A 22996-nucleotide genomic window follows, 5' to 3' on the forward strand; every position below is an offset into this window, starting at 1 on the left:
TAGTTTGATATAGTTTATCAGATTGTTAAATTATTTTTATTATAAAATAGATTTGACAGATCACATAAAATCACATCAATTTATGATTGTAGCATTCATCTTGATAAAATATATGTTTTACTAGTAAAAATATTTTATAAAAATAAATTTACAAATTAACATGATTTGATATGTTATGTTAGACTGTAAAAATTATTTTTATTATAAAATATATCTAACGTATCATATATATATAATTATTTCAATTTATTTTATAAATTTATTTTTATGAAATCTTTTTATGGATGCCGCACTTCTACTTTAATTTTTTTTATTTCATAATAAAAGTTTTATTTTATCTGTTATATTAATTTATAAATTTATTTTGTACAAAATCATTTCATTAAATTTATAAATTAATTATATATCCTTTAATTTTGATTTCCTGTGCAATTCGAAGGTGTTCAAAAGGTGTAGTTATTGACAAGTGTGACATGCGTAATGCCTTCACTTGTTCCTGACGTACTGAAAGTTCCTGGGCAAGATCATCAGCTTTTGTGGGAGCAGCTAGCAGGCGCATGAATCAACTTTGAAGCTTTTTTTCTTCCTCACTACAGAAACACAAAATCTTAGCTCTGGATTTTTTTGGGTGACTTTTGCTTTCTTCAAAATGTCTTTTATTTTCTTTTCTTTTTTTCTGCGTATTTGCAGGCTTTTACAACATCATAAGGTAATTTGTCTTTGCTTTACAGAATGTGTCGGTGTTTAATAGAATTGTATTTAAAATGCATCATATCTAAGCATTTAATAATTTGTGTTTTCCAATGCTTTCCATTAAGCTAAAATATCATGTAATTGAAATTGAATTGACAGCCATAAATCACAACATATTCAAAACGAGGATATATATATATATATAGTTAACATAAATTACCATCTTTAATTGGTCAATCATGATATCTCACGTTAGAAGATGGTTAATCAAGATGAATTATAGAAACTACAAGATAAGAGGTGTACATATTCAATTCATCAGAGGACCATGTTTCCCAAAATGTGATCTGATTGTCTTTTCAAGACCCCCTTGGTAGAGAACATGCCACCTAATAGTTTAACTTATTGAATCATGGGGACGATGGATGAGGGAAGAGATCTAGAGATGACCCAATCTGCATGCATTTATGACTGTAGTTGAAGGTAGGGCTCTATTCTAATTGTAAATGGAGTGACAATTTGGGGGCTAAGAGATAATTTCCTTAATTTGATTGTCATATTACCAAATGAGTGGTAGCTTGAAGTTGAGGAGTAATAAAGTGTAAGTTTTCTACTTAATTTTAGACTAACGTTGGATACAGTCATATGGTGATCATACTGTACCTCACACATTTTTTTTTTAAAAAATAGTGAGACCTACCATTAAAATAATAAATATTTCATATGAGTCACATATCTACCCACTTTTTTAAAGAGAGTACACAGAACTTGCATATTTTAAAATAAGTAACTACTAATTCCATTTTCTGTAACCTCCAAAAAGTTCTATACATGTATATTATTTTTTTGCCAAAAGTGAGGATAGAAAAACAAATGAGTAATGCTACATATAGTCGTGGAGTGCGCAAGTGCTGTATAGTAGCTTTAAAAAAGAGTGAGATTCACTATTAAAAAATTAATTCATTTTCATATGATCAGTATCATATTTATTCACTTTTTTTAAAGTGATTGCATGACGTTTGCGCACTCACAACTGTAACTATCATTTCTCTATCAAATATTTTTAGGGAGAATATTCACCACTGATCATTACAATTAAATTAACAAGCATATATATAATTCAGTCCCTCTGAAGATATTTTGAAGCTTTTTTCTTAATTAACTTTAAATTAAATCGCATTTAAAAACCCGACTTTGTGCATGGTTTAATAGATCAATCTGATCAGCACTTCGATATTCCACTGATATATATATGTAATGCTCGAGTGTTTTACGTACGCATATCTTCCTTTTTAAGATCGATCGATGTAACCCAAAAGGTTTAGTCATTCTTAGAAACTTTTTTGCTAATTTCTATATCAAAAGTTGAACGCTAGCTTATGTGTAAAGTATAAGGCTAGGGATTAACTATTAATTATTAGTGGTTGATAAAGTCAAGTTTAGGCATGATTAGTGGAGAAAAAGTAGCTAATTAATTTCATCTAACTGGGATTTTCTATAGTTGGTAACTACTCTTTAAGGATTCCAAGAACTCCCAAAAAAGCTTTAAAAATTAGAATAGAATTAGCTAGCTAGCAGATGCCATGCATGTTCTTTCAACAACAGCTTTTGAGGCATGCATGGGAATATTTTAGAATCTAATTCCAATATAATATTTAATTTGTTCCTTTTTATGAAAAAAATAAAAAAAAGTGAAAAAAATAAATTCAAGTCTTGGATGGGGCGGTGCCTCCAAATTAATTATCTATTTAAAATGAAAATCTAATCCAAATGTAGGTCCAATTAAAACAACTAATATTGTTACTCTTTATAATTATGTGACATGATATAAAAGCTCAATGTCCCCAATCAGCTTAATTTATTACAAGAAAGCTTAATTAATTGGGATGACTCTCTTTTTACCAATAATTTAGCAACAAATCATCGTAATTAAAAGCTATAAATTTTTTCATCCAAATTGTAGATCATAGTAAATATTGTTCAGATAATTTCGACAGTACATGTTGGAGTTTTTGCGACGAAAACAAACTGATTAGATGCTATTTTATCGCAGCATAAACCCGATAAAAATGTAGTGACAACGCTGATCATCATATAGAATTAATCATGATTTTTTTTTTCTCTTCTAAATAAATCATTTATATATTTGTTTGTTTGGTCGGACTATCATAATTTAGTACATGAACACATTCAAATTACCTGATGATCTCCTTTGGTTTATTTTTCTTCATATTGATAAACTTATAAACATGACTAATTCATGATGTATAAGTACTGTGAAAATGGGGAATTACCAATTCATGATCTTTTGCTTGATTGGTGCTTCTCCTTGCTGAATTCACCTCACCAAATTAAAAGCAAGACCAGTACGCTAGCTCCTTTATTCTAGACGAGAAAAAGTGGGGTGGGGGGGGGGGGGGGGGGGGGAAAAGGCAAAAAGAGAGGGGGACTTGAAAGTCTACTTGCTTTGAGTGCAAGAAGCTACCGAAACTTTTTAGAAGAAGAGATCATGATCGATGGCATATTGCCCTCAATTTTTCCCAGCCGTGAGTGATTGCTGTTACATTTTTTGTGTTTGCTTAAAGTTTGACCTAGATGACATGATTAATTTTGAACATGTATATATCCGTGACAAAAGAGCTTGGTGGGGTACTGAATTTGGCTAGCTTGCACTAGTGAAAAAGAATATATTTATGGGACCTACTTCTGTCTCGTAATATTCCATCAATTGATAGCTGCTAGCCCTCGATCGATGATCTGGGCGCGCGGAAAGTTTTAATTATAATATATAGTACTAGTACTAGTATTTGATCATAGTTTTCTCCATTTTCCATTTGAACTTATGGGAAAAGGTGACCTTTTGAGCTTGATCTAATTGGGCAAATAAATGGATATTTCATAAAGGAATTATTAATATTATTATTATTATGTGATCAGGAAGATATATATATTTATATATATATATTTATATGGATGGGAGAAGATCATCGATCGATTGATCCTAGCTAGCTAATTAATATATATATATATATATATATATAGCTGGGGTCATTGGCTGATCTAGCAATCCTTGCTTGCATGAAAATGTTTCTTGAATTATGGTTCCTCTATTATTGGTGGGGTTAGGGGAGGGACTTGAAAAGTTTTAGCGAGGAAAAGAAGCTTTTTCCCTTGTGAATGAAACCGAATACATGACCAAAACACACCACCTTTTGGTACGTACTACTACTCATGCTAAAAGGCAAAATAATAAAGAAACCACTTCAGATTTTCAAAACCAGAGAAGATGTAGAATGATGGAAAAGAGATCAAAGGGTTAGGGTTGATGAGGTCACGTAAAAAAGGCTTTTTAAAGTGGAAGCCATTATTAGGGTATCATGCTTAAGATGTCATGTGGGTTTGCTAGCTAGCTAGAGACAAAAGAAAATAAATTAAGGAGCAGCTCCTTCAAGAAACCTTCCTAACTATTAATTTCCATTTTCCACCCTGGCCCCATGAATGGGAGAAATACTTGTGCTGAATTGCAGATCATCAACTCCATAACCTTCTCCTAATTGCATGCATGCACTGCCCGGATTGGGACATGCCTGGTTTGGTTACACATATGAAATAAGTTGAAAATTAAATAAAATATTATTGAAATATTATTTTTATTTTGAAATTTGAAAAAGTTATATCATTTCATGATCTACCAAAGACTAATTAATGCCTCGTGAATAATTTTCTTGGAATTAAGCTGGTTCATTCGCGTCCCCATGCAGTTCTAACATTTATTGTTCTACCTAATGACAACTTATGTCTTTCTATAAAATTAATGCAATTACAATCAAAATAGCTATATATATTGTAAGGCGCGCAGGTAACTTTAAAAAAAAATTATCTACGACGATGAAAGATAAAGTAATGACCCTACTTATATGTACCAAGCACGATGGACTTCAGGATGGGAAGCATTACTTTTTATACAAAATATTTGTAAACATGATGATGATCTATCTGTTCGCGATTTAATTCATTTTGACTTGAAACTATATGTATGTATAACATAAAGTACCGTTTCCATCGATATGGGACAACATTTACATGAAAAACAAAACAACATACTAGTGATATTGTTGCCGCCCTGATCATGATATGAAAAGAGCTGTCGAGTTTTAGAAAGGAAAGTGCTTGGATGCACACCAAATGTGTACCACAAATATGTCCTCTTGTATTGTATTTTATTTTATTTTACTTAATGGTTAAGGAATAAATTACTAGTGAATTTGTGTATTTTTTTTCTTAATGATTAAGTATGTTTAAAAAATATTTAAAAGGAATAAAAAAAAATTTGAAATTGCCCTGGTGTGCATATTTAGAGTGCATGTAGATTTGATAGTCACCCTGCATTGTCCTTGGAGAAAATCGGTTCATATCTACACGAAATGGACACGTTCATTTGGCATTTGCTTAATTAGTTTGAATGAATTAATGCAGAAAATGAAAAGAAGAAGAAAGATTTCAAGGAACATTCGATGCAGACTCAAACTCAGCTCAAAGGTCATGCGCTTGAATGATTTTACAAGTCGTTCAAAGTCAAACAACTCCTCACTTTGAATCCTCATCACAAAGTCCAGCCATAGAAATAGATGAGCATGAAGGTAGGATTCATGGTCATACTTTTCATGATCCCACCCTAAAGCAGGCCGATTACTTTTGAGTCCATCAACAAAGCTACAATTAATTGCAGCATACGACTCTTCTTCTAATTGCCATTTCTATATCATGAACTTCTTTTATTGGATAAATATCTTTAATTCGTTTCTTGACTATATATATGTAAATATTGCCACTTGTCAAAGTTTCATTTCAGTCAGTAAATAATGACCTTGATTGACCTAATTAAGGGATCAGATCGAGTATAATTTATCAACTTTACCTTGACTAATGGAGAGAGAGAGAGAGAGAGAGAGAGAGAGGGTTGGTGGAGGACTATAGTAGGTAAGGGGGAGCCAAAGGGTCTGAAAACTGAAAAAGTGAGTCATAGTTGAGGTGTAAAAGAAAAATTTTACTCATCATTTTGAGAACATATAATGCACATATTTATTTTTTTTATTTTTTTATTTTTATCAAATGTGTTACATAGATGATAAATAAAAGAAAGTAATTAGTTTGAGAATAATAAAAACAAGAAAAATTTTAAAAAATTAAATTAAATATAGTATAGAATGTATGAAATGGTGAATAGCACAGTATATAAAGGTGGTCATGTACGTTGCAGTAGTTGTAGGGCGTAAAAGGCAAGGGAAGGGGGAGAGGGCGTGCGTTATCAGAAGGGAATATGATGATGATGATGATAATATAGCACAAAGTTAGGAATCCCAAAAAGTTGCAGTAAACTATCATTTTTCATGCCTCCCCTTTCGTCTTCACACTACATACTATCCCAGATGAGCACAGGGCTAATCATTAGGGCACCCCCACCTCTCTTTTCTCCCTTTTGTAATTTGTAGCCATTTTTAAAAATTAAAAATTAAAAATTAATTACCATAAATGATGATGGTTAAGATTTGAAGAAGCATGCTGTTTTGGGTCCTAAATTTGCCTAAATATATATGTCTTCGGATTTGTAAATTATAAGCTGATCAAAATATGATTCCATCCTTGTGTTTATTACCCCCCATATTTTGCAATTCATCTTGGTATTGTGTTAATTAATTTGAAAAAAAGTAGATCCGATCCGTCATTAAAAAATTAATTTTTTCATACGGGTCTTAGATTTATCTATTTTTTTTAAGAAAATATGCGAGACTTATATACTGATCTATGACTATACTGAAGTAAATAATATCCCAATTATGTTTAATGATCAATATACTTCTTGATAATTTATAGTACTACATTGGTAGATGTAATAATTAGGAAAATGAATGCATTTTACATCCTAAAACTATCACTAGCTAGCTAGTTATTTATTTTGGACATGGAATTGATAATTAAGAATGCAAAATGATATTTAAGGTGCATGCATGCTAACTGATCAATAGAGGTGATAGCTCAAGGTCCCTTCTGTGCTAGGCGCTCGATCAACCATTGGTTGATCAGCAAAACTTCACGATTATTTATTTGCTTAACGATCGAGCTAATTTACAATTACGAGATCTTTTTAAATGTTTCTAAGTCTTATATATATTTTAATCTTGATTTAAGTCATTCCTGCATATATAAGGTCTCCTATACACGATGGTTTGAGTATCGGAATTATTAAATATAAGATAAAATTTATTCATTGTAAGAGAGAAAATAGCTAGTCTACCCAAGAAGAGGGGCCATTCAAACCAAAGTAAATTCTTTTCTAATCAACAGACTATGACTGAGTTGATCTTTTAATCATCTTGTTCTTCAAGTTTTTTTGTTGAATTTATTAGTGTGTTGGAGTTTTAATGGAGTAATTGAGTTCATCTTATCTTAACATTTAAATACCATTTAAATATAAATATTTTTTAATTTCAAAATTTCAACTTTCTTATCTCATCATTATAATTTTTTCAAATTTTTAAATAAAATACAAAAAAAAATAATTCAATTTTTTCTTTTTCTTTTTCTAAAATTCTATAAAAATCTTAACTCAAACTATTTTAATCCTATTCATAAATTTTTTATTTCATCTTATTTGTGTAACCGAACTAAACTTTAGAGCTGACATATTGCAGATATTGAATCTGTTATTCGTAGAGATTACAAGTTAAACTTTAGACTCAGTTAGCACATGTAATTTTATGAGTGTCTATATATAACATATTATAGGTATTTACTTTTAGAATGAATTTGTAGATGGCGGCTAATTATCCAAAATAGTTTTAAATTTTAAACAGTTATTTAAACTAGTTTTTCATTTTTCTTAAGTTTTATAATTAAAAAAAAAAATTTATTTATAAGTCTTATTTTCTGCACATCGCTGATGTAAAATTAAACTTCCACATTCAACTATTATAAAAAATAATTATTTTTTTAATTTTTTTCTAAATTATAATAGATCTTATTATTAACCAAGTTATCAATCAAAATTAAGTAAGAAACAAAATAGAAACAAAGGTCATAGTCAAATTAATTGAAGCCTCGATCTAAAAAAACAAGTTTGGTCCATATCAGACTCAATTAATTGTTGGTGTTTATTAGGCGGTTGTCTCCCGTGATGGGCAGGATAGCACCATTTTTCAAGGCATTAAATGAACACTTCTCCATTCAAACGAAACCAAAAAAAAAAAAAAAAATCAAATATAAAAATATCCAAAAAATATATATCCATATTTTTCTCTCTCTCTAAAAAAGAATTGGAATAATTATTATATCTAGTAATATATTATCTACACCAATGCTACAAACATCGTAACACCAATGACACAAACATCATAACGTTATTTTGGGATAATGAGTTGAGATGATATAAATTGAGATAAAAATTAAAAATTAAATAAAATATTATTAAAAAATTATTTTTTAATATTATTATTATTTTATAACTACAAAAATTATAATAATAAAATACAATAAAACATTTTAACTATCCAAAGAGAATCCAAACTCATTACATAAGAAAACAAACGAAGTCCTTATCCTTTTCCCCCTAAAAGAAGATCATGATTGTCCTTACACGAGAAATCTGAAAAAAAAAAAAAAAAATTTGAAAAATTGTAGATTGTAGTTTACGTCAAAGCACACAAACTTTGAAACTTACCAAATTACAACCATTAATGCTAAAGTTTGAAAGAAAGATGTTTATTCTATTTTCCCTTCCAATTTTACCATTGTTTCAATCTTCCAGAACAATCCCTGTAAGTACAGATATTTTTTTTCTAAATTAAATTAAATTTCTTTCGCTATAATCTATCAAACGTCATATATCAAGTACGTGAGAGGTGAGAACTTTATTAAACGAAGCAATCAGTCGTATTAATACATGAATTCAGCAAAGTACATTTCAACCAACACCTTGTTGTGGTTAATTATATGTTATTAAGAGGATCAACAATATAGTAAATTATTTTACTTTATCAAAATATACAATAATTTTATTCCAAGAGAAATAATTTAACTACAAAAATTTTTTATATAAATAAATTTGATTATAAAATTATTTTTATTATAAAATAAATATAATAAATAATATAAATATATATCAATTTATAGTTTTAATTTTATAAAAAGAAAGGTTTATTATGCATAGAGAATATAAAGCATAAACTAACGTGTAAAGTTAGAGAGAGAGAGAGAGAGAGAGAGAGAGAGGGTGTTTTTAAGTATGAAAAGGTGAAAAGCGGTGCGATACCTTCGTTGAGGTTGCGTGTGAAAAAGCAGAAAATTGGTAGAGAGAGAGAAGAAAGTAAAACACTGTTTATGTCTCTAACTAAAAGGCACTGTCTCTGACCAGAAAAACAAAAAAGGTACTGTCTCTCTCATTCTCCCGATATTATCTCATGCACTGAGACAAGAGACAATTTTTAGAGGAAAATAAAATGTATTTATATAAAGTTGCGTAAATATATAAAACATAAGAAAAGGTCACCCGAAAAGGAGAGTTGCAGGTTTTGCACTGCCAAAGAAAGCATTTTCCAGAAATCCTTGCAAAGTTACTGACAGTACTTCCACCTCCCTCTCTCTCTCTCTCTCTCTAATAAAATACAAACACCCTGTAAAGAATTTAACACAAATTTTTTTTTTGGGTGGGGGTGGGGGGGTCCATTTTTACCACCTCCTTTTGCTAGTTTTCTTTAATCTTTTCGGCTTTATAGAGTTTTTATTGATGTTGGGTATTTTGTCTGGGATATTGATTCAGATGGATAGAGATATAAACGAGCGAGAGAGAGAGAGAGAGAGACAGAGAGAGCTGGGGGAGGTTTCATGTGAAGCAGGGGATCTAATCTCTCCTTTTCGCGTTGAAATTCTCTCATGTATAGCTTTTTGTGTGTGACACACCGAGAGTGAGAGATAGATGGAGGGAGAACCAAAGAAACAAAGAAAGAAGAAATAAGTGATACAGAGATCCCTAAAGGAAACTAAAAGGCTCAGTAGGTGTTAACTTTCTTGATTTTGTTCGTGTTTGTAAAAAAGCTTTCTTTTCACCGATTCATTTTTCCTCCCCGAAAGTCGCGAATTTGTCCATTTTGGAATCAACCGTTCGCACCAGGACCTTTTTCATTGCTGCTTCTTGTCTCTGCTGTCAGTGCGTTTCTGGTTTCTTCACTGAATCAGTTTCACGCAATACACATAGCTTCTCCTCCACCATCGCTTAATTCGAAGACACGAAAAGCGATCATTTGGGCTTTTTCTCGACTAATTATCCATACGCAAAATCGTCTGGTGTTCGTGGGGGCGTTTTGTCAAATTCGTTATTTGGAAATGAGAGCAGGACTCAGCACGATCCAGCAAACCCTAACGCCGGAGGCGGCGAGTGTGCTCAACAACTCGATCGCCGAGGCGGGTCGTCGCAACCACGGACAGACGACTCCGCTCCACGTGGCGGCGACCCTATTGGCCTCGCCCTCGGGCTTCCTCCGCCAGGCCTGCATCAAATCCCACCCCAATTCCTCGCACCCGCTCCAGTGCCGCGCGCTCGAGCTCTGCTTCAGCGTCGCCCTGGAGCGCCTCCCGACGGCCCAGAACATGAGCCCCGGGATGGAGCCGCCCATCTCCAATGCTCTAATGGCGGCGCTGAAGCGTGCGCAGGCGCATCAGCGCCGCGGCTGCCCCGAGCAGCAGCAACAGCCACTTTTAGCCGTCAAAGTCGAGCTGGAGCAGCTGATTATGTCCATTCTCGATGACCCCAGTGTGAGCCGAGTCATGCGCGAGGCCAGCTTCTCCAGTCCGGCTGTCAAGGCCACAATTGAACAGTCTCATAGTTCGTCTGCTTCGGTCAGTAATTCTTCTCCAATTGGATTGGGATTCAGACCCGGAGCAACCCCGGTCCCATCGGCGACGAACAGGAATCTATATTTGAATCTCCGGTTGCAGCAAGGAAGTGCAGCCCAATTGGGACAGCAGAGAGGTGACGAGGTGAAGCGGGTTATGGATATTTTGTTACGAACAAAGAAGAGAAATCCGGTATTGGTGGGAGAGACGGAGGCAGAAGTGGTGGTACGGGAGCTATTAAGGAGGATAGAGAATAAGGAATTGGGTGCAGGGCCTCTCATGAACGCTCAGGTGGTTCCTTGGGGGAAGGAGTTTTCTTCGGATAAAGCCCAAATACCAGCTAAAGTTAAGGAATTGGGGGATTTGGTTGAGACCCGGATTGCCAATTCGAGTGGTGGTGGTGGTGTTATTCTTGATTTGGGTGATTTGAAATGGCTGGTGGAGCAGCCGGTAAGTTTCGGGGCGGCGGGTTCAGGTGCGGCAGTGCAGCAACAAGTTGTTTCAGAGGTGGGGCGTGCGGCAGTGGTGGAGATGGGGAGGCTGTTGGGGAGGTTCAGAGAGGGGACTGGGGGCCGGCTTTGGTTGATTGGGACTGCTACTTGTGAGACTTATTTGAGGTGCCAGGTCTACCATCCATCCATGGAAAATGACTGGGATCTCCAGGCAATGCCAGTCGCTGCAAGAGGGCCTTCGGCGATGTTTCAGAGGTATCCTTGTTGTTCTTCTTTTTATTACAGCTCTAAAGCTTATTTTGAAATTATTAGGTTGGCACTTGATCGTGGAAGTAATAGTTATATTTTCAAGCACATCGATCATGTCGATCTTTATGTAGGGTGGATAATTTGCTTCAGATTGAAGTTGGAAGGAAATTTTTTGTGGATGACGTCCTCTTTGCAGGGTGACCTTAAAAGTGTTTATAGAACCCATTGTTCCTTGAAAATTAATCATGTCCTAAAATCAGATTCCGTTTCAGCTCAGAAACAACCTTGGTTTTTCGATTTTCGTGGATTTTCTTTCAGCCTTTGAAGCTTCAATAACCGATGGAAATTCCATAATTTTTACTTTATATTATATAGGACTTCATATCTTACTTTTGTCTTCATATCATATCTTAGGTTTGAAAGCATTCTATTTAATTCCATTATTCTTGACATACAGGCTTGGCACCAATGGGATCTTTAGTAACTCTTTTGAGTCTTTATCCCCATTGAAGGGGTTTCCCACCGCAACAGCTGCTCCACCAAGACGTCTCTCTGAAAATTTGGATCCTGCTCGAAGAACAAGTTGTTGTGCACAGTGCTTGCTGAATTATGAACAAGAACTTGCCAAACTTTTACCCAAGGGGTTTGAGAAATCATCTTCGGAAGTTAAATCAGAAGCGACTCGATCGCTGCTGCCGCAGTGGTTGCAAAATGCTAAAGCCCATGAGGGCGAGTCCGAGACAATAAATCAGACACAGGTAATTCAGCACAAACTGATCCCCCCCACCCCGTCTCTCTCTTTTCATTTTATCATTTGGGTGGGTACAAGACTTGTTATATTCAGATGAATAATATTTTCATTCTTATTCTTTACAGGCTAAGGACCAAGAGCTGATGTGGAAGCAGAGGAGTCAAGAGTTACTTAAGAAATGGAATGATACATGCTTGCGTCTTCATCCCAATGTCCATCAGCCCAATCTCAACCCTGAGAGAATTTTTCCTATACCTCTCTCAATTACAGGCATGTACAATCCAAATCTGATTGGCCACCGAACTGTTCAACCCAAATTACAGCAGAACAGAAGTCTCGAGGAAACTCTGCAGTCCAACACTGATCAAGTGGCCGCTCAACCCTCTGAGAATGCAGTTTCCTCACCAGGAAGCCCCGTGAGGACAGACCTGGTCCTTTGGCAAACAAAGGTCAATGAACCCGGCCAAGATCAAACCCCTAAAGAACACATCAAAGACTTTTTGCGCCGCATGCCTTCTGAACCACAGAACAACTTGCATGAAGTGCAGACCAATAAACTACTTAGCACATTAGATGCTGACTCATTCAAGAAGCTCCTCAAGGGTCTGATGGAGAAGGTATGGTGGCAGCGGGAAGCAGCATCAGCAGTAGCTGCAACCGTGACCCAATGCAAAGTTGGCAATGGAAGACAACGTGCTGCTGGATCAAAAGGTGACATGTGGTTATTATTTATGGGTCCCGACAGGGTTGGCAAGAAGAAGATGGCATCAGCTCTTGCAGAGCTGGTATCTGGATCTAATCTAATACTGATTTGTCTTGGCTCTCGTCGCAATGATGGGAAATTGGATACGAGTTTCCGTGGTAAAACTGCCCTGGATCGAATTGCAGAGGCAGTTAGGAGGAACCCCTTTTCTGTAATCATGCTGGAGGACTTCAACGAAGCAGACATGCTAGTTCGAGGGAGCATCAAACGGGCAATGGAGAGAGGACGGCTTGCTGACACCCATGGACGTGAAATTAGTCTCGGAAATGTCATCTTCATTCTTACTGCACATTGGTTGCCAGATGATCTCAAATACTTGTCCCATGTCATTACGCTAGAAGAAGAGAAGCTTGCCAGTTTAGCGAAAGGCGGTTGGCAGTTAAGGCTGTCTCTTTGTGAGAGGACTCCAAAACGACGGGCCAATTGGCTACACGGAGAAGACAGGCCAACAAAACCTAGTAGGAAGGAAAAAAGTTCAGGTTTAGCATTTGATCTAAATGAGGCTGCCGATGCCGAGGATGACAGGACGGATGGATCGCACAATTCAAGTGAAATTACGGTGGATCACGAATGCGAGCATGGCCTCAACCACAACCTGCGATCACCCACGACGTCATCGATGGTACCTCGGGAGGTGCTCGACGCAGTCGACGATGCCATTGCCTTCAAGCCGGTGAACTTTGGCCCCTTTTGCAGTGAATTCAAGAGCTCCATTGCCAAAAAATTCGCCACCATCATGGGCGACAGAATTACAATGGAAATACAAGAGGAGGCTCTCGAAAAAATAATGAGTGGGGTTTGGCAAGGTGGAGTGGGTTTAGAAGAATGGACAGACAAAGTATTGGCTCCGAGCTTCCACCAGCTCAAGGCATGCCTTCCCAGCACCGCCCGTGACGATGCGATGGTTGTTATGCTCGAACAGGACGGCAATTCGGATAGCCGGAACAGTGGAGATTGGCTCCCAAGTAGCGTGAAGGTGGAGACGGACGCGTTGTGAGGGGGGGCGCGAAGGGGACAGGATGCAGCGGGAATTTTGACACTTGTGTCGAATAGACATGTAAATATGGTGAGATCAAATATTTGGCGGGTGTTGAGTAAAGATGGTTGAAAGGGTAAAGGGGTAAAAAAAACAAGACGTTAGAAGATGAGGAGTGAGTACTACTAAAGTTGGTTAGATTTGACGGATCGTTTTAGAAAGTCAGAGCCAGACTCATCATGTGTCGTCTCACCCTTTTCTTTATTATTTTATTTAATTTCTTTTTATGGTAGTTTTATTTCATATACATCTATAAAACAGCAATAGTATTTTTTAAATAAAAAATAAAAAAAGAAAATATTCTGAAGCAAATTCAATAACATGGACGTCGGACGTACGATGATCAATAAATCAAAATAGCTAGAGGCAATCCTCCTCCTCTATTAATTGTCATTTTGTATACAGATCATGAATATATATGATGTGTGACTCATGCATGCAGGATGATGTTGGATTAATTTGAAGTTTCTCACCTTTAAATAATAATAATAAAATAAATGGGTGTACGTGGCTCTTGTAATTCTGGGATGAATTGAAGAGATGCTTTTGCATGCAGGAGGGATCTGATTTGGTCACGATCGATCCAATCAAGACGAAGAGTTGACGTAGTACTGGATGATGGTGCCCGGTGAAGTGTTACGGACAAGATCATTATTATATGCACATAGATCATGCGATTGTACGTGTACGTACGTATGTATATCAAAGCTAGAATGCGTGGTTCCTTTCAATTATATATATAATATTATGTGCGCGCGCGAGCGAGTATGTGCACGCATGAATCTGCGTTCCTCTTCTGCCGTGACCCTTTCTCTTCGATCGGGGCCTCCAGGAGCCGGCTCCTTACACGCATGTATCCACTTTTTAGAATAAGACAGTACTTATTCATTTTAGAATATATGTGTGATTTGACGAGTTTGGCGTTATCCCATGCAATTAATATTTGAATATGGATTAGGGATCAGATATTTGCTAAATAATACTGGCAAAATATTTCGACATTCCATTCACACACACTGCGTACAGATGATCAGATCATGCATGCCAAACCAAGACCAGAGGTGATCATCGATCAGTATAAGGACCACCACCACTAAAAGACAATGGATCTCTTTTGTATTAATGTTACAGCTTGCTGCTGATGATCAATGGCCAGATCATTGATTTTAATTCTCTCTCTTTTTAATTGATATATAGAAAAGGACCATTCTTCTAATTCTTTGATCTATCTACTTCATTTTCTTTCAAATATATATATATATATATATATATATATATAAATGCATGCCCACCTCTCTCTTATCTTTTGATCCGATCCTTTCTAGATCTCATCTCCTTTTCCATTATCGTGTGTGTTGATGCTGTGCTATCCAAGGCCGCTAGCTATAACAAGTAATTAAGTGGCCGTCCAGTGTCCATCCTCAATGTTTCAACGCACTACGTACGTACTAATATTATTATTATTATTGCATTCCTAATTCCTACGCCTGCCCATATATAAAGCCATTTTTTTCTTCTCATGAATCTCTGCAAGGAGACAGATTTGCCGTAACTGACTCCAGGCCTCCTTTTATTTTTTTCTAAGAGTAATTACATCAAGTATATATATATGTCATGTGTGTGTGTGTGTGGTCATCAATAAGGATTGAGACCTCTCCATCTTAATTATCTCAACACCCTAAATTTACATTATCTGTCATTATTTCTCGCTTTAAAACAAAAATAATTGTAAGAAATGAAATAAAGATAAGATTAATATATAATTAAGGAAGATAAAAAGTGACATGATTTCCCAGTCTAGCTAGCAGGCCAGTTACTGCATGCATGCATACGTATTCAATGACATGTTCATATTTTTACCCTCGATCGCTAGCTTACATTAATTACGTACACGCACGCATGCATGTCTTGTCATTCAAATTGATCTATGACTCAATCAATACATATCTCTTTCTTTTTACCCATCACTCACGTACGTTAATTTTAATTTCCAACATTATTATATATGCCAATTGATCTTTCACATCTTCTCATTTATATTATACGCATGATGCAATAAGCTGCATGCATGCGCGCAGCAACGAATTTCTTACCTACCCTCAATCCTTCAGATTAAGATATAAATATATATAGAGAGAGATTAATTTTGAAGATTAATTAAGGGATGGGTCAGGGTTATTAATTGTGCCGATCAAAGTCCGATCTAATTACCTTTTTCAACCTAAAAAGAAAAGATATTTATTTCGTACACCTTTGCAATTAGTTTCTGACCATATTGCTGGATATTGTAATTGCAAGAGTAGTTAGCATGCATGATGCAAGCGATCTCTAGTTATATAGCTAGCTAGTAATTAGTTGATCTTTTGAAAAATATTTTGGACATACGGCCACAAAACACACCAATATTCAATAATTTGTAACAAGATCAATATTATTGCAAAAGCTTTTTTCAACGATTCCGGCCACCTTGAATTTGCACAAAGAAAATAAACATGAGAGTGCCGAAGCTATAAAGGACAAAAACGTAGCAAATGGAAATAAATATTGGAGGTCTATTGCATGTTCAATATCACCCCGCGCGCCGTCCGTACGTTCACATTTATTAATTTATATTATTTCTTAATTATATACTGAGTTAAATATATATATATATATATTAGTTATTTTTACGCTAATAAATCATATCATTCTTCCCATTATTACGCCATTGATGCAAATTGCAAGGATTTCAATAAAAACACAAATAAAAGTACAATATATGCATTAATAAGTTATAATCAGGAAGCATTAATATATTTACGTGTTTAGTTCTTCCTAAATTCTCATTTTTTATGAATAATTGAAGAATAACACGTACCATTCCAAAAAATATATATATAGTATCTTGATAAAATATCTAGATATATAAACAACAAATTAAAATTGTATGTGCATATATATATATATATATATATATATATATAGATCTCATGTATACAAACTTGTCGAGAGAGATCAGATAATTAAGGTCATGGATATATCCTCTCCTCGCAGAATATACTTTGATCACAAACCAACGCTGCACTTTTTGTCTATATGCAGAAAAAGGAGAAGGAAAAATAAAAAAGGGAAAAAAAACAAATTAGGGCAGACTGGGTTTTCTTTTTCTTCTCCAATCCATTCACGTTTTACAGCTTTATACTTATGTCCCCTTCCTGCTGTCATCTCAACCTTTTTGGAATAAAAACAAAACCCAACCACTCTCATCCTCGATCTCTTTCCCGGCCACCAACTAGCTACCTAGCTACACCACCTTTCTTTTATTTAACTAACTTACCTAGCTTACCCATTAAGCTATAAATATTTTTTAGGGAAATGACACACTTCTCGTTGGGTGGTAGCTCCCGCTTCCCATTTCTAATTTATTTTTTATTTAATAATTAAAGATATATTTTTTAATAATATTATAATTTTTTTTAAATATTAAAAAATACATATATAAAAAATTAAAAAAAAAATAATCCAAAGACTAACCGTAGCGTGGCCGCATCGAATATTTTATAGTTAGCGATAGACTTACTTTATCTTATTATTACCTATTTACTGTTCAAATGTATTTTAATTTTTTTTATTTTATTTTTTAACATCTTTAATCATTAAGAAAAAATTTAAAAAATATATAATTTTACTAATATTCACTTTCTTAATTATTAAATAAAATTAAAAATTAAAAAAGAAATCAAATACAAAAAGAATAGTAGATAAGTAATAGTAAGATAGTAACCCTATCTTTATTCATTTTTTATACGTTTTCTTTTTCCCATCATCAAAACCGGCCTTTTCGTTCTCCAAAGACAATACCACCACGCGTCCTGCATGGGTGACTTTTTATACTAATTGAACAGATATATTGGCTAGCTCATGCCGATCAATCCGAAGGAAATTTCTCACTAAAATCCATAATTAATTATATGCATTTGTTAATTTGTATATAGGCTTACAAGGGTTGATACAACATAAATAATTTAGCATTCATAGGCCACAAAAAAGGTTATAGTGTTAATTAACAACGTACGATGGAGTCACTCATAACGATTGCTAGATTGTTGGGTTACATATAGTACTACTTCACGCGTTACATTGCATCCAACCTCGTGTATTCCGCGTGAGCAAGTGTGCATATATAGAATGATCCTTTATCACTCTTTTACTAGGAGGGTTAGATCAAAATGTGTGACAAGTAATTTAATTAGGATATTTAATTTGATCTTGTTCTACACACGATGATGTCTCCTTTTTTTTCTTAATGGATTGTTTTTATATAATTAAGTATGATTTGGTATTGCATTAGCGATACTTATTGAAAAACTGGCACAATCTATTTCTATAAGCCTGATTTCATAACCATACATGCATTCATGCATATATATATATATATATATATATATATACATATAAAAAATGTTTTAGCTAGAAAGAAATTCTATAAAAATAAACCTATAAATTAATAATTGATATCGCTTAATATGATACATTAGATTGTAAAGCTACTTTTATTATGAAATAGATCTAATGTATCATATAAATTCATGTCAATTTGTACGTGAATTTAATTACTTTTTATGAAATATCTTTGTGGTTGTAGTAGTTCTTTAATTATATATAATAACTAGCTAGGGTTCACCTACTCCAGAAGTCAATTAATGTTTAACAAATTCACATTATCAAAATGTTGAGAAAATTATTTGGATCTGGCCGTACTGATCACGTTCGGGTTTTTTTTTTTTTTTCATAATAGATATTCCAATGAGCTAGCTGATGATTTTAAGATGCATGAAGAGATGATCTACGCCCTCAAATTAATTTAATCTAGCAATCATATTGTCAAGTGGCCAAACCATTATGATATTTAATTCCTTGGTGCATGAATGTGAGCTCTAAATATATACATAATAATAACACTAATAAGATTTGAATAAATGATTGAACTTTGACTTTTATTAAATTTTTTTTTATTTTTTTATCTTCATAACAAAGATTAAAACATTCGTCGAAAAATTATGACAATATTTAAGTTTTCATATTCTAGAACCGTTGAAAACTAGAGTGCGTCATTATCAATCTCTAATTACTTATTCAAACAAATAAAACACCATCGATCGTGCAAGAAATAATTGAAAGTTTGAGGGTTTAAATATACTAAGTACTATATATATATATATATTATATGTATTCGGTGTTAATTAATTGATGTGTGCTAGCTATAGCTAGGTAGCAGAGCGGTGTAGAACAAGCAGCAGTACTAGATGATCATCGTGCGTAGAACAAGCTAAACACGCGTGTTTAGCTGCTAGCTAGGGTTTGAGATCGATCCATTAATAGTACGTACGTGACCACGTGCATCATTAATTTCCTGAGAGATTTTGATGAGTTTTCTTACTTACCCGACACACTTAAGATCGTCATATATATTAGCTAGTGTATGTGTCGAGCCAGTAAAAAAATTATGTCGTTTGAGAGACAAAAAAGGGTACAAGTACGATATATATCACTTCAAATTGATTGTGTCAGGGGTTTTGGGTAGGCCGGGTCCGGTGCATGAATGTATATATATTATATATATGCAACGTACGTAATTAATTAAGGAAAGTACACCTCGAGCGAGGAACACATGAGGAAACAAACCACAAAGGGCCATGATCACCAGGCAGGCAATTCACGCACCAAAAGCAGAGCCAACGCGTTTTAAGCATGCACGCCTTTATAACTCTCTTTGCTTTTATTGTTCTCGTCTGCTACTGCATGCTTCATGACCCCACTCTCACCAGCATTATTGCTGATAAATTCAATCACCAGTTAGGAGTACATGATCAGTTTTCGTATTTTGATTTCCATCTATTGCTTGGTTTTGAATGAAAATCATGTGGGAATATTACATGATACACATATGAGTTACATACATTTCTTTTTGTCTTCTTTAAAGTCATCGTTATAACAAATATTGATTTTTTTAGAGAGTGACTCTCATGAAAAAAAGTATATTATTAATAAAAAAAAGATTTTTTCTCATTAATTTATTTCGTGGGAGACTCGTGAAATATAATAGATGGAGAAATACTCTTTTTCACTAAACCACAAGTTCATAATCTATGCATGCATGAGAGTAATTATGAAGTATTTCCGGACACGGCAAAGTCTCATTTTAGCTTAAGATATCATGTTAATTAAAATTAGTATTTATATAAGTAATTTTAGTTATATGACATATTATGATAATTAGATAAGATCAGTATCATGTCATACTTTTTTTTTTTTAATCAAAACATACCTCTATATTTCATTAAGAAGAATCAGTTACAATTTTGTCTTGTAAAATCAAACTATACAAACCGTCGAGGCCATTTTCTATCCACACTAAATCTTCATCTATATTCAAAGCAAACTTTGCTAAGTAATCTGTAACTTTGTTTGTCTCCCTAAGTGGGCGAGTAACTATCCATTGGGTCTATTGTTTAACATACCCCTTATATCTTCAATTATCTACCCTTCCCATTCCCAACTCTCATCTATGCTATTTACAGCTTTAACAATGCACAAAGCATCACCTTATAGCTTAGTTTCTCCCACCTGCAGCTCCTTACATAACTTCATGGCTTTCCACAAGGCCATAGCTTTTGCTTGGGTTGCTGTCATAGTATTTGACTATGGCATACAAGCAGAAAACCGAATGTCCCCTTCTTGATTTCGACAAAAAATCCCAGCTCCCATCCTCTTACTGTCCTTCACAAAAGCAGCATCCCAATTGACTTTTGTCACCCCCTCCCTAGGCTTTCTCCTTTCTCCATCTCACCAATTCTCTTATTGCAGGATTTTCCTTTTAGATATTGATAATTTTGATTGAACATCATAGGTGTTTTCTCTACGTTTTTAGGCGATTCTCTTGTCTTTTTTCCTACGAATTATCTATTGAAACTAGCCATTAGAATAATCGTTATTCTGTCCGGCGTCAACAACTCCACAAAGCATGACAAATTGTTTCTTCATATCTATTACAAATTGGAAAGTTAGAATTTTCAAGTACCTTCCTTCTGTATAGGTTCCTTCTAGTTGACAAGCAATTATTTAAAACTTTCCAAATGATCAGCTTTGTGACCCTTGGTACTTTTAGCCTCCAAATATCACTCCATCATTCCTTTTCAAAAGAAGCCTTCGAGGACTCCCCTAGTAGCCTTCTTCTTCTTTGCATTTCAAAGTGACATGTATACTTCACATTGAAAATCCCACTATTTGAATATGCTCAAATTTGCTTGTCTGACCTGCCAGTTTTACTAATTGGTAGCTTGCATATAATTTTAGCCTCACTTTCATTGAAAGCTTCATTCACTGCTTCCTTCTTCCACTCACCCTTGTTTTCATCAATAAGCACTGCCACCTTATCCACCCGAGAAAGACACTTGATAGGAGGTTGAATTTTGTTGGAGAAAAGTTGAGGAATCCATTTATCCCCCCATATTTTTATACTTTTTCCATTGCCAACCCTCCACACTAACCACTCCGTTAATAGACCCATAGCCCCACAATCTTCTCCAAATTAATGAAGACTTTCTAGTCAACTTTGCATCCAATACACCAGAAGACTTAAAATACTTGTCATGCAAGACCCTGACGGTAATGGATTCTGGATTTAACAAGACTCCATCACTGTTTTGCTAAGAGAACCTTAAAACTCTTGAGCTCCCTGAACCCAAGGCCTCTACAATTTTTGAAACTCCCATTTTATCCCAACCCATCCACCTTATTTTTTAGTCATTCCCTTTGAAACTCCACCAGAATTTTCCCCATCTCTATTGCTATTTCCTTACAAAGTTTTTTTGGAAGTACAAAGACACTCATACAGTAAGTAGGGATTGATTGAATCACAACCTTTAACAGGACTTCTTTCCTAGTAGTGGACAGGAAATGATTCTTCCAATTGTGAATTATTTGCCACGCTCTATCTTTGATACCTCTAAGAGTGTCATACCTGGATTTCCCAATCATTGCTGGTAACCCAAGGTACTTTTCAAAGTTGTTCTGAACTCGAGCACCCATGTCTACTATAATCCTCTCCCAGTCCCCTTTTCTGCCATTTGAGCTAAACATGATGGTGGTCTTCTGCTTATTGAGTCATTGCCCTGAAGCCCTTTCATAAAGCTGCAAAATACCCCTTATCCTCACCCATTCCTCCTAACATGCTCTTCTAAAGATAATGCAGTCATCAGCAAAGAGGAGATGGGTAAGTTTTACTCCTCCTCTTGCCACTGCCACACCTCTAATCATGCCTGCCTTTTCTGCCTCATTGAGTATAAGCCACTCAAGCTTTCCGCACATAATAAGAAAAGGTATGGAGAAATGGGACATCCCTGTCTCAAACCTCTCGTTGGAATTATCACCTCTCTAGGTTGTCTATTCAGTAGCACAACATATGGCACAGTAGTAATGCAGCCCATGATCAAACTGATCCATCTCTTCCCAAATCCCGTTTTCACCATTATTGCCTCAAGGTAGCTCCACTCAACTTTGTCATAGGCTTTTGAAATGTATAGCTTCAAAACCATAGCCCTCATCTTACCTTTGAGTCTTGTTTTCATAGAATGTAGGGCCTCATAAGCTGCCACTATATTATCAGTGATCAATTTGCTTGAGATAAAGACACTTTGATTCTATGAGACCACACCATTTAATACTTTTTTCAATCTATTAGCCAAGGTTTTTTCAATGAGCTTGTACAAGACATTGCACAAGTTTATTGGCCTAAAATCACCCACCTTCACAAGCTCAAACAGCTTTGGAATTAAGGTAATATAAGTGAAATTCAAAGATTTTTCAATTACCATCATTCATGGAGCTCAAAGCTACTTCATTGGCTTCTCCACTCTCCATAGATTTTGGGTAAAAGCATGCATTTAGCCATCTGGACCAGGAGATTTATGAGGGTCCATATCTCTCAAAGCTATCTCCACCTCCTCCCTACAAAACCTTTATTCCAACACCTCATTCATACAACTTGTTGTTCTTGTATTAATGGGGTGTATGCATTCCTCAATAGTCTCTGTTGAGGAGGATTCAGATCTGTACACATCAGAAAAATTCCACTTGAAGGCCTTAGCAATCTCATCCTTTTCAGATCTCAAAACTAATTGAGC

The 22996-nt window shown here is 34.9% G+C and overlaps 1 protein-coding gene across 1 annotated transcript; it reads left to right on the plus strand.

Annotated features, from left to right (window-relative positions):
• Positions 1-9040: 9040 nt before the first annotated feature.
• On the plus strand, positions 9041-14064 carry LOC121262811 (protein SUPPRESSOR OF MAX2 1-like). The gene is made up of 3 exons (XM_041165423.1): positions 9041-11288; positions 11740-12040; positions 12159-14064. Exons 1-3 carry the CDS (start codon positions 10072-10074, stop codon positions 13791-13793), a joined length of 3153 nt encoding a protein of 1050 aa, XP_041021357.1. The 5' UTR covers positions 9041-10071; the 3' UTR covers positions 13794-14064.
• Positions 14065-22996: the final 8932 nt, after the last annotated feature.

Source organism: Juglans microcarpa x Juglans regia, chromosome 4S, assembly GCF_004785595.1.
Source record: "Juglans microcarpa x Juglans regia isolate MS1-56 chromosome 4S, Jm3101_v1.0, whole genome shotgun sequence".
In the NCBI taxonomy this organism is placed as follows: domain Eukaryota; kingdom Viridiplantae; phylum Streptophyta; class Magnoliopsida; order Fagales; family Juglandaceae; genus Juglans; species Juglans microcarpa x Juglans regia.